Here is a 12,580-nt window from a genome sequence, read left to right as displayed (position 1 = left end):
ACACACACACACACACACACACACACACACACACACACACACACACAACTGTAAGAAAAAAAATGTGGGTTAGGCTGTGTCCTTTCTGGTGGATGCCCCATACAAAATTTTTACGTTTACTATTGTTCTTTTCAGGTTGTCACTGAGGTCAGTGAGATTTGGTCACCAACAGTGGGGACTTATTACCCAGTTATCCCTGCCAGTCAATTGGACTCTCATACTGTAACTTCTGTCTGTTTTGGTGATTATTTTCCAGCTCAGTTTTCTGAGAGGAGAAAAAATCCTTGTCCTGAGACAAACCACAGCTGACTGGTGGTGGGGCGAGCATGCAGGCCGCTGTGGGTACATCCCTGCAAACCACCTCGGGAAGCAGGTGGAGGACTATGACCCCGAGGACACCTGGCAAGACGAGGAGTACTTTGACAGCTATGGAACTCTGGTATTGCTTTCCAAATCCCCTGTGTGCATGTTGTTGTTTTGTTTTTGTTTTTTTTTCGAGGGAGGGTTTCTCTGTGTAGCCTTGGCTGGCCTGGACTCGCTTTGTAGACCAGGCTGGCCTCGAACTCTCAGAGATCAGCCTGCCTCGGCCTCCCTGAGTGCTGGGATTACAGGCATGCACCACCGCACCTGGCTAGATCTTGTTTTGTGTTGCAGAGTTTTAAGGCTCTTGCTGTGCAAGGTTTATACTTTTTGATTAAGTTCATCCTAGGTTACGTTCGGTTCATGGCTACTGTTGGGTGATGGTCTTCATGACTGCCTGCTGTCCTGTCTACCTTGGCCAGCTGGTGAGAGGAGGGCCTTAGAATCCCCAGCTATACTGCTTCTTCTGTTTCCTTTGGTTGTTCTGTGCATTTTGATGTTCTGTTGTTGTCTCTAGAAGTATTTAGAATTTGATGCCTGTTTGATGAATGGACCCCCGTGTGGTTGCATGCCCACCTCAGTGTTCTTGGCACATTCTTCTGTCTGAAGTGTCTTGCGTGATGTCATTGCAGCCTCTGCAGCTCCACCTGGTTTGTTTTAGGATGTCGCATTCTCCATCTTTTTGTTTTTAGCCCAGTCTTTACATTTAGAGTGTGTTGCTTATAGGCAGGATAGGGTGTTTTGACTTTTTAACCCATGCAGCCAGCCTCCTGAGGGAGGATAGACTAAGGTCTATCCCTTTGTTTTCACTTTATGGCCATATCGTTGGGAGGAGCCATGGGGGTTCTGAAGGCTCCATCAGACCTACCCTCTGTGTTGGTGCCACCTGGGCATTGTCTGGGTGACACCTGGGAGCTATCAGCTGCAGCTCCATACTCACCCTGCCTCTAGTCTCCCTTCAGTGGGTACCTAGTGTTGGTTTTATACTTTGGGGGCGCTACAGTGGTGTAGCCTTGCCTGCAGCCAGGGTTCCGCCGGTCTCTGAAAGGGCCTTTCTCTGCATCTTTGAGATCAGATGCCTTTTCACCTCAGAGTATAGGAGAGTTGGCCAGAGCACTGCTAGCCCCACAGCCCTCTGCCCCACTATGGTTGTAGTTCTTGCAAGGAATTAAGTGCTAAGTTTGAGTGAAGAAGATTTTGCAGGGGAGGGCCCAGTTGCACAGTGACACCTGCTGCAGTATGTCCAGTGTTTTCTCTCGGCGGACACATGATGGGGAGGCAGGTCCTTCCAGCCTCAGGAAGTACGTGTGGGGTTATTTGCCTTTCTCTTCTGTGTGGCCCACATCAGCATTCCGCTCATCTGACTGACTTGGGGAAGAGTAACTTGGGTTTCTCTCATGGGCCGCTGACACTTTTATCTCTTGGCATCTGCTGTTTTGATTTCAGAGCCCATTTGTTGCTAACAGTTTAGGAATAGGGATGGGTGCATGAGCTGTGGCCCTGTGTCTGTGGTTCAGGTCCAGGCCCTGGCAGCGATACTTGATGTGTTGTTTCCAGAAACTTCACCTGGAAATGCTGGCCGACCAGCCTCGGACAACAAAATACCACAGTGTCATCCTACAGAACAAGGAGTCGCTGAAGGACAAGGTCATCCTGGACGTGGGCTGTGGCACTGGGATCATCAGCCTCTTCTGTGCACATCACGCGAGGCCCAAGGCCGTAAGTGTGTCTGCCTCCATGTGGGCCCAGCTGTGGGCCAGAGTGGTGGCTGGCTTCACAGGTGGCCGAATGTGGCGTGCTCTTAGGATGATCTTTCAGCCTTTAGGCACCCGTGCGCTTTAGGCTCGTGGGAGGGAAGTAGGCAGCTGGTGCATCTGTGGCTCAGACTCACAGACTGAACTGGTCGTGACCAATGGGAGTGGAGCCAGACAGAGCAGCAGTGACAGTGATTCTTAGTAGGACATTTGTGAACTGTTACTTTGGCTCACTATAGAAAAAGGTGGGTGCGCAGGACTGTGCTGGGCCGCGCACAGGCCCCAATACAGGCCTTTGACTCCCTGATAGGTCTTTTTCTCCTCCCTTTTCGGGGCAGATTTGTGCTGAGCTGTGTGGTGGCCTCATGACAGCCTGACAAATGGCCAAAGCCAGTTGACAGGGCAGTGAAGACTGTACCCAGACACTCTTCCAGTTCTCCCTTGAGCACCAGTTATGGCTGTCTCCAGGCCGTAGATTCTAGCATACTCTATTGTCCTGAGCTCTTGTTTTGTGGGTAACAGGGTATGTGTGTCGTATGTGGGAGCCAGCCAGCAGAGCTGAGGTCCTGGCTGCCTGCAGTTGTGCTTGCATTTTGTTGAGGAGGCTCTGGTAGGAGAATAAACAGTGATGGATTTTCCAGTAGCCTGGCCAGGCTGCCAGAGCGCTAACGGCTTGGCATACCGCAGGCCTCCATTCACAGCGCAGCGTCCTCTGTCATTACCGTCCCAGTACTGGCTGTGACTTGGGAGAGTACTGGGCACCTCCCTGGGGGGCGGGGATCATGTGCTAACGGGCGCCCTTACCGCTGCAGGTGTATGCCGTGGAGGCCAGTGAGATGGCCCAGCACACGGGCCAGCTGGTCCTGCAGAACGGCTTTGCTGACACAATCACCGTGTTCCAGCAGAAGGTGGAGGATGTGGTGCTGCCCGAGAAGGTGGACGTGCTGGTGTCCGAGTGGATGGGGACCTGCCTGTTGGTAAAGCCTGGCCTGTGGTGGTCTGTGGGTGGTGGTGGGCTTTCATTCTCCCGAACCCAGCACCCTGGGTCCATCTGAGAAAACTTTAAAAATCATGATTAACTGATTTTTTTTTTTTTTGAAGTGAGGTGTTTTTTAATTTATTGAATGGTATTGGCTCAGCGTCTGGAATCTTTAACTGATTAAAACAACAACAATAACAAAACACTCCATGAGTGAAGGAATGTGACTCTCTCCTGAGCTCTCCAAACCATCTGCTCTTCCCTAAAGAATCTGCAGATGTTCAGGGCTTTTTCTTCAGTCAGTGGTGTTTCCATTCGTGGCTCCCTTTGCTGTAGGCTAGCCTTGTCACTGTCTGTGCCACCCTCATGGAGCCTGTCATGTTCCCAAGATGCCATAGAAGGAATCAGATGGACCCGGTTACTTGCTCACAGATCTGCCATGACTCTCGTCATCCACACCACCAGCCTAAGTGCTATACTCTTGTTACATCTTGTAGAGGAGGCTCAGGAGGAGGCAGGACCAGGCTGTATGTCTAGCCCTCTCCTGCTGGGCTTGGCATTGTGAAACCCAGGGCATTTTGTGCGGTGCCTCAGCCTGAAATTTAGCCTTTGTGTAAGAGTCCAGAGAAATAATCTCTGGATGATAATTTATGCCTCTGACATGATCCTTTGAATAGTGAGTGGTTGTCAAGCGCTACTCCCACAGCAGGGGCAGCAAGAAGAGGACAGAGCAAGCCTGTGGTAGTGAGGCCTCGTTTACACTCTAGCTCTCACTGGGGTTGAGAGACAGGGGTGGGGAGAGGAGGAGCTTTGGAAGACCAGCGATACGGAGGCCAGTTTCCTACCAATGCTTGATCCAGAGACTTGGAACCATGTCTCAAGTACCCTTGTGGAGGCTATGTTGGGGACCTGATGTACAGTGACTGGCTGAGTGTCCTGAACACTAAAGGAATATCGATTTCTTGGTGAGGGGATATCATGGGTCAGGGTCTCAGGGGATGTGGTGAGGAGGCCAAGCCTCGTAGCTAGCTGGAGACAGGAGGGCGTGTTGAGGTCAGGTTGAGTCCCAGGTGGGGCATTTCCAGGCACTTGGTGGAGAATGAAGAATGCTTTCTCAGGGTAGCAAGGTCACAGCTGGAGGGGGCTGGTGGGTTTGCCAGCTACAGGCAGCAGCCATGCCTCAGGAAGTGTGGGATGGTCTCTGAGGAGTCAGATTGTGTGCTGTTCAGCACTGTACACTGGTTCCTCTGAGAGGTGTGATCTCCCGTGGTGCACTGCGATGAAGCAGATGACCTGAGTGGGCCTGGAGCAGTGCAAGCTGTGTTCACACAAACATCGCTCTAGGCACCGCTATAGGAGTTCTGGCTAGAGTGAACCCAAACTGCAAACAGCCCAAAAGCCCTTCAGCAGATACGCTGGCCGATCCGCACAGGGGAGCCAGTCACCAAGCATGTGATCCTATGGACAGCCCAAAGGAGGCCAAGCTCACTGTGTGACTCCGTTCAGAAGATGGAGGGTTTCCTGAGCTCTAGGGTGGGAGGGCGTGGCCACCAGCAGATGTGTGAATGGAGCTACTGCTTGTCCTGGCATGGCTGTAGGGACACATCGCCTGGGTGCCCAGATTCATGTAGGCTGTATGTACCGTGTCAGGCCAGTTCTATCCGATAATGGAAAATAAAGCGTAAAGGTCATACCTCTCTTCGGTATGGGCGCACATATTTTCGAATGCATGCAGAACAGTACTTGAAAACAATACGGTTCCTTCAGGGGCTGGCTTTTCCTGTGATTTTAATTGTGTTTCCTTTTCTAGATTGTGTAAGTTCTTACGGACCTTATTTGTTGTAAGGCTTGAGTAGATTGTTAAGAAAATCCGAGCCTTCTGCTGCTTCCCATCCATGATGGCAGAGGAGGAGGGACCTGTGGGAGTAGCCTTCAGCCCCTGCCCCGACTCTCATTCCTGAGTTTGACTTGAGTTTAGGTACAGCAGGAAGCCTGGGCTTGCTCACGTTGGTCCTACTGAGTTTTAAACATGTCAAGCTCCCCTGATAGACTTGCTGAGGGCTTGAGGGGGGAGGTGCAGGTCTTCTGAGGGACCCCTGGTTATGTGCTTGACCAGAGGGTTGGGAAAATTCCGGGAATACTCCAGACAGACCAGTCCTGTGTGTTAGGTAGAGCCGTGTGGCACTTCGGGGCACTGTGAAATCTATCGGATTTTCTCCCAGTGCCGGTCTGGGACAAGTGCGAGAATTTCTGTTGTCTGTCAGCTCCCCTTGCCTCCCAGTTCGATGGGAAGTGATGGCATTCCAAGCCAGGCTGTGATTCATATGTTTCACGAGAGTGGGGAACAAACCCCTGGCTCTCCCGTGTGGTTCACTGGCCTGGCTGGGATAGTTTTGGAGGTAAAACTGAAACTCCCAACACGGGCTATGGCCTCCTGGCTGTGGCGTGCGAGACCTCAGTGACACCCCTGCGTCTTTGCCTCCCGGTGCAGTTTGAGTTCATGATCGAGTCCATCCTGTACGCCCGGGATACGTGGCTGAAGGAGGACGGTGTCATCTGGCCCACCACGGCGGCACTGCACTTGGTGCCCTGCAGCGCCGACAAAGACTACCACAGCAAGGTACTCTTCTGGGACAACGCCTACGAGTTCAACCTCTCTGCACTCAAGTAGGTGTGCGCGACCGCTTGCGGGGCTGACCGCCGTGTAGGCAGGCTCCTGGCAAGAGGGCAGGAGCTGGGTGGGCAGCTGGTTGATGAGGGACTTGGTGGGGGCCGCCTCTGCTTCCCTGAGGTGGTCTTGGGAAGCTTCACGCTGCGGAAGGCATCCTCCAGTGGCCCAGAATGAACTCAGAGATGTTGCTGAGATCTGTCTTGTTTCCGGCTCCTCAGCTTTCCTTTGCCCACCCGTCCTGATCCCTGGCATGGCTTTGTGTATGGGGAAGCTGTGGTAGCCAGGGAGACAGGCCTCCTCCTGCCTTCCCTCCAGCCTCAATTGTGGCAGTGATCACAGTTCTTGTGTTCCTGGGGGAGAATTCGCATCAGGACACAGGCAGAGCGAGCAAGTAGCCAAGAGGCTGGGTATGGTGCTGCACGCCTTTAGTCTCAGCGCCCAAGAGGCACAGTCAGGTAGATTGCTATGAGTTGGAGGCCAGCCTGCTTTCCATAGCAAGTTCTAAGTTGGCCAGGGATACACAGTGAGTCACTGTACCTCCACTCCCACAGAGGTGTAAGCCACAAAGCCGAGACCTTTACCAGAGGAAAGGGCAGTGGTACCATTGCACATGCCAGCCAAGAGCCTGCTTGGAATGGCTTTGTCTTTACCGTTGTTCCTCGTCTTCCCTGGTCAGCCCGGCTTGTCTCATACTCAGCTGCAAGTGCTTTCACACTTTCTCAGTATTCTGTACCGTTTGGACCCTGACGCTTGTTTTCACTGATTCAGAACTTAATGCAGCAGCTCCTTACTGTGGAGGGGAAATACGACCAAAGGAGCTCAGAGAGAAGCCCACACCCAAGAAGGAGGCTCTTCTCTAGAGCAGACCTTGATGTGGTGGGAGGGAGTGGGAAGAGCCCTCTGAGGGCATGAAACGCAGGGATGGAGACCTCCTGAGGTGAGACTTCGCTGGAGGATGGACCCTGAAATGAAGAAAGTCTCCACTGAGAGTGAGACGCAGGTCTAGCATAGATCATACAGACTGGCAGGCTCTGAGGGCTGGCTAGTGAGACCCAGGAAGGCTGGAGGGCAGGTGAGTCCAGCTAGGAGGGATAATCCTCCAGGCTAGACCTGGAATGCTCATTTATTACCTCCAGTATATTTACGGCTAAATCCTTGCCAGTGCCCTGAGCCTGAGCCTTTTTTTGTTTTGTTTTGTTTTGTTTTTTGTATCTTTTTTTTTTTTTTTTTGACTTTCAACTTTTCCCCTAGGTCTTTAGCAATCAAGGAGTTTTTTTCAAAGCCAAAGTCTAATCATATCTTGAAGCCGGAAGACTGTCTCTCTGAGCCATGCACCATATTGCAATTGGACATGAGAACCGTGCAGATCTCTGACCTGGAGGTGAGGGACGGACAGTGCTCTAGACATTAAATTGGTGCAGGAGACACTGGGTAACGATGGCAGACATGCAGCAAATGTGGTGTGTGTGTGTGGTCTCAGTGATGACTGAATGACACCACTAAATGAACTGTTACACTCCATTTGCTACTATTTTCTTCCTTCTCATGTTCTATTTTGGTTTTTGTCTTCTGTGTTTTTGTTTTCGTTATATTTAATCTCTTCACTGTCTTCAGATATTTTTACTCCATGGTCTACATTCTTGGCATCCTAGAAAGCATACAAATCATTCCATGTATGGTGGTCCAGCAATTGTGTAACAGATTCTTTTAGCTGTTGACAGCTGCTGTTGTTACACAGTTCTTGACGCCCTTTCCATGGTTAATTAGGTCCAGCGACTGCTGTGTGGGCATAAGAGTTTGGGATGGATATGGTCAGTGGAGCCCAAGCCCTGTGAGACTCTCCACATGACCCAGAGTGGCTGGCCGGGTTGAGGTTAGGGTTGGGCTGTTGGGATTGGCCCTGGTCTGCGGCACTGATGTGTTATTCTGTGTTTGGGTGCAGACCATGCGTGGTGAGCTGCGATTTGACATCCAGAAGGCTGGTACGCTGCATGGCTTCACAGCTTGGTTCAGTGTGCACTTCCAGAGCCTAGAGGAGGGCCAGCCCCAGCAGGTGCTCAGCACAGGCCCGCTGCACCCGTGAGTGACCGTATAGGGGTATGCTTGGAGAAGAGGTATGGTGAGGCAGGGGGATAAGGAGTGGGTGGAAGCAGACTGGCTAACTGGGCTCCAGGTACCCTCGGCCAGACATGTGGGGTAAGAAGGGGGATGCTTTCCTCTACCAGGAGATTAGCGTCCCTGAGCAGTTTCCCTAGTATGAGAAACTTCCGGTTTCCTAGTGCATCATAGACTTAGGGTTCTGCTTCCCTGGCCTCAGCACACAAGGTTGGAGAAGTCCTCAGCTCGCACGGTGCTGTTCAGCCACATTCTCTCCTGTAATGGTGGTATGTTGGTCAGTTGGCTGTGCCCTGGCCTCAGCCATGTGGCCCAGACCAGGAAGGAGAGAATAAAGAGGGACATTTGAAGAGTGAATGGAACCAAAGAGCAGCGTGGGCGGGGATGCTCCGTGTTATTGGCACACGGGCTGACACGAGACCAAAAGAGCTAGATACAGCACTGAAGCAGAGAAGTGAGAGTCCCTGAGCCAGGGACACCCCGTCTGTGCTGCTACCGTCTGAGCACATCTCTTCCAGAAACGATAGGCCTGGCTCTGTTGCATGTGCCACTTTACTGCGGTGACTCAAGCAGGCATCACAATGACCGAGTGGACTACTGTCCTCTGGGCCTGGGATTCAGCGCCCAATGTAGTCATTCAACCCCGTGCTTCCATTCGGCGGGCCACCCAGGTCAACCTTCCTGACCTTCCGGAACCCCAGCCATCTCTGTCATGAGCAGGGTGTCAGCCCCCGTGTTGTGGTTTTGATCCTGTAAAGACTTCAGATCAAAGGGTTGGCCATGGGAGGGTGGCACTGCGCCTTGCTTAACGTGAGACCAAGCTCCGTGTTGCTAGGTTCCTGGGCAGGACAGGCTGTCAGTGCCGAGGACCTCGCTGGGGCTGCCAGCTGAGGCTTGTGGGTGACTGTGCCTGTCTTGCAGAACCACACACTGGAAGCAGACCTTGTTTATGATGGACGACCCGGTCCCGGTCCACACAGGAGATGTGGTCACAGGTTCTATTGTGCTGCAAAGAAACCCGGTATGGAGAAGGCACATGTCTGTCTCCCTGAGCTGGGCCGTCACTTCCACCTTCGACCCCACATCTCAAAGAGTAAGATAGTTATTTGTGAAATCGTGTCTTGTGTGGGGCTGGATCTCAGGGAGACCGCTCTGGGTGGTTAGTAAGGAGGGTGACCGATGTGTGTCCCCCGCCACAGTTGGTCCAGCCTTTCCTGAACATTATAGTCTTCACACAGGAGAAAGGTGTTATTATTAGAGAGACAGATTTCTCCTTTCATATAACAGCAGGTGGACGGTAAGAAGGTAAGTGTCTAATACTCACGTGACACAGTTGGTCGAAGGAGTCCTGGACCTGCCTGGGGTGGCTCCTTGTACCTTTCCTGGAAGAGCCGAGCTTGAGGTGTGGAGGTGTGAAGGACTTATTTCACGTGTGGAATGTCATAGGGTGCCCGGAGTCAGGTGGGGTGTTAGACTTCAAGTCTCAAAGGCCACTGGAAACTGGAGCTCTGTTTTTGGAGACAGGGTTAACGTAGGAGAGAAAAGGAAAAAAAAAATCAAATGGTTCTCTTTCATTTTGTGGTAATTTTATATTCAGTATCAAAATGTTGGTCATTTAAGAATGTGTACTCGGAATGCCATTCCATCCAGTGTTAAATTGTTTGCAAGTTCTGTGTGTTAACCAATCAGAAATGGTGAATTGACTCTTCTGTCTTTTGCAGGTTGGAGAAAAGGTCTTTCCAATCTGGAGGTGATGGGCGAGCGCTGCTTGGGAGTCATGGCCATGGCATGCATCTTGGTGGAATAAGATGCGCCTGGCCACCTGCTGTGACATCCAGGCACACCTGTCCCATGGTGACCCCTTTCCATGTAGCAGGTGACCTCGGGGCCCCTCACAGATAAGCCCATGGGCTCTCTCCCAGGTTCATTTCTCCTGTAGGCTGTGTGTTTTGGTGTTCCTCCTGTGGCGCCCACCGGCCGCCAGCTGTGACACTGTGATCCCGGCTCCGAGTAGTTGTAGATTCCTCAGACACGCATTTCAGCCCATGTGCCCGTGACCGTGACGTCCATGCCCTCTGTCAGTGGTGTCCTTGATGCCCTTGGCCAGCTGCTGCACCCGTGGCCCGTGGCCCGCAGAGCCCTGCTCTGGTGTGAGAGATGACCCGTGTCTCAGCGCAAGGACAGGTGGTGGCAGTGTGGGCAGTGGGCTCCGCACGGGTGGCAGCTAACGTCTTATGTGTACATTATATGTGGGGCATAGTACATGCTCGATAAATATTTTTTAATGAACGAATGTTCTCTGTCTTGTTTCTGTGCATATATACTGTTTCTCGTGAGCGTGGTGCGATGGTTTATAAAATGGCAGCTCTAGGCCCACATGGAGTGGCACTGTTAGGCACTATGGCCTTGTTGAAGTAGGGGTGGCCTTATTGGAGGAAATCTGTCTCTGGGGGTGGACTCTGAGGTTTCAGATGCTCAGGCAAGGCCCAGTGTCACTCTTCCTGCTGTCTGCCAATCCAGATGTAGAACTCTCAGATAGCCCTTCAGCACCATGTCTGCCTTTGTTCCGCCATGCTTCCCATCATGCTGACAATGGACCAAACCTCTGAACTGTAAGCCAGCCCCACTTAAATGCTTTCCTTTTAAGAGTTACTGTGGTCATGGTTTTTCATTACAGGAAATAGAACCCTAAGACGCACAGGAATATACACTGCCTATTGCTTTGTAACCTTTCTCAGTATTATTGTTCTGGCGTTTAGTAAAATTTTCTTATAAAGTTTACTGCTGAAAGTACAACAAATCTCAGTGTCCATACAGACGAAGCCTCAAGCTAGCATGGGGTTACACACCTTTCCTCCCCGCACTCAGGAGGCAGAGGCAGGTGGCTCTTAGAGGCCAGCCTGCTCTACTTTCCCAGTTCCAGGCCAGCCAGAGCTATATAGTGAGATCCTAAAAAATAAGCAAAAACAAAAACATGCCCACAGGACATGCACCAGGTGGAGACACAGAGGCTTCATGTTCTCTAATACCTTTCTGGCATCTCAGTAGAACCACATGCCATTTTTTCTCAATTTGTTGGGTCACTCTGTGATCAAGCAGTTTTAGAAGAAAAAAACAAAAACAAAAACAAAACTGGCTTTCAACTTCTGAGGATCACAGTTGTTCCTGATTCTTCAGGGTACATCCTAAGAAGGGGACTGTAAACTGGCAGTGGTGGCACACGCCTTTAATCCTAGCACTTGGGAGGCAGAGGTAGACAGATCTCTATGAGTTTGAGGCCAGCCTGTCTACAGATTGAATTTCAGGATAGCCACAACTACACAGAGAAACCCTGTTTTGAAACAAACAAAAAAACAACAAATAACAACAACAACAACAAACATAAATCAAAAAAACCCCAAAACAAGAAAAAAAATAGGAAGATCCTGGTGGTAGACACTCAGTTTTCCATTAGATGACAGCATGCGTGGTTTCATCCAAGGCTACGTAGGCGGTATTTCCTTGAAGTGGAAGTTTTAGTTTGGTCATGTGATATTTTGCTGCAAGCTGGGCGTATGATGTTTTTCCCAGGTTGGCTTGTGAGCAGGCATGTGATGTTTTGCACTCTCATGTGGGGGCCATGACTTTGCCAGCTGAGAACATCTGTGGGTGGGTTTTGAGGAGAGAACGTATATAGTGGCCCAGGCAAAGTGAGTGATTGCTTTCTGGATCCACATCGCTGCACCGATCTTCGTGCTTAAACAATTGGCTTTGCAGAGGGAAATGTTCCAGAGAGGTTCTCTGGGCGATCCAACCGAGTCAGCTTTCGCTGCTTCTTTGTGTTGGCCTTTGGACTGGACTGCTGGTATCCTGACCACCGAGTCTGGTAATCCCCTAATGACCCACCGACCCTGATCAGCAGGAAGTAGATAAAAGCGGACTACAGCCCCTTTCCCTATTAATCTTCTACCTAAGATTGTGGGGCCAGTGGAAGGGAGGTAAAGGTGCCTAAGAACCCTAAATAAAGTAGGTTTGGTGAAAAATCTCAGCCTACAGTTCCTGGTCAACTCCTTACTTTCTATGTACTGTTTCTCGGGAGCATGGTGTGAGGGTTTCATCAAAGTACTTGGTATGGTGCACATTCCAAGCCTCTACTCTTCCTGAATCATTTTGGCATCTTGTGGAGGAAGCCTTCAGAAGACTGCATCCTGCTAGGCGACAGACAGGGATGCTGCATGTGGCGGTTAGGTTTGCAGCTCATTACCCAAATGTTGGCTCAGGGGTAAAGCGATTCAGGAAGCGGCTCTTTCAGTTAGAGCTGGAACTACCCAGAAGCAGAACAAATACAAAACAAAGTCTGGTGAGTGTGTGCCTAGGAGTGCCTCTTCACTCCGTGGTTAGATGATGCATCGACGTGTTGGGATGCATGAGGAGTGTCACCTTTGCCATCCTCAGAGGGATCCTATCTTGTTTCCCCAGTGCTGGGATTACAAGACACTATACATGGCCTGACAAAACATTATTTTAACACAGGTCTCTCTCCCCGCCAAAGCAAGAAGAAGCTCCTATAGGGCAGGGCCCCGTGCCACATTCGGCTCTGTATGCTCCACAGTGCTAGGCTTTGTAACCCACTGTGTACTAAATTCGTGGTATAGAGGAGACGTGGAGTGAAGGTGGGGGATTTAGAGATCTACTTAGGAGAACATCCACGTGCTTCTGTGA

General features: G+C 51.0%; 1 protein-coding gene across 1 annotated transcript in view; it reads left to right on the top strand.

The window, feature by feature from the left end:
- Positions 1 to 10,168, top strand: part of Prmt2 (protein arginine methyltransferase 2) — an 18,968-nt gene extending 8,800 nt beyond the window's left edge. The window contains 9 exon segments of the mRNA XM_055607071.1: positions 257 to 439; positions 1,918 to 2,079; positions 2,927 to 3,091; positions 5,585 to 5,760; positions 7,016 to 7,145; positions 7,707 to 7,843; positions 8,801 to 8,865; positions 8,868 to 8,972; positions 9,601 to 10,168. Coding sequence (XP_055463046.1) covers positions 257 to 439; positions 1,918 to 2,079; positions 2,927 to 3,091; positions 5,585 to 5,760; positions 7,016 to 7,145; positions 7,707 to 7,843; positions 8,801 to 8,865; positions 8,868 to 8,972; positions 9,601 to 9,686 — 1,209 coding nt within the window. The 3' untranslated portion in view covers positions 9,687 to 10,168.
- The last annotated feature ends 2,412 nt before the right edge of the window (positions 10,169 to 12,580 follow it).

Source organism: Psammomys obesus, unplaced genomic scaffold (assembly GCF_907164565.1).
Source record: "Psammomys obesus unplaced genomic scaffold, mPsaObe1.curated_primary_1811, whole genome shotgun sequence".
Classification (NCBI taxonomy): Eukaryota; Metazoa; Chordata; class Mammalia; order Rodentia; family Muridae; genus Psammomys; species Psammomys obesus.
This window is presented reverse-complemented; position numbering and strand designations above follow the sequence as displayed.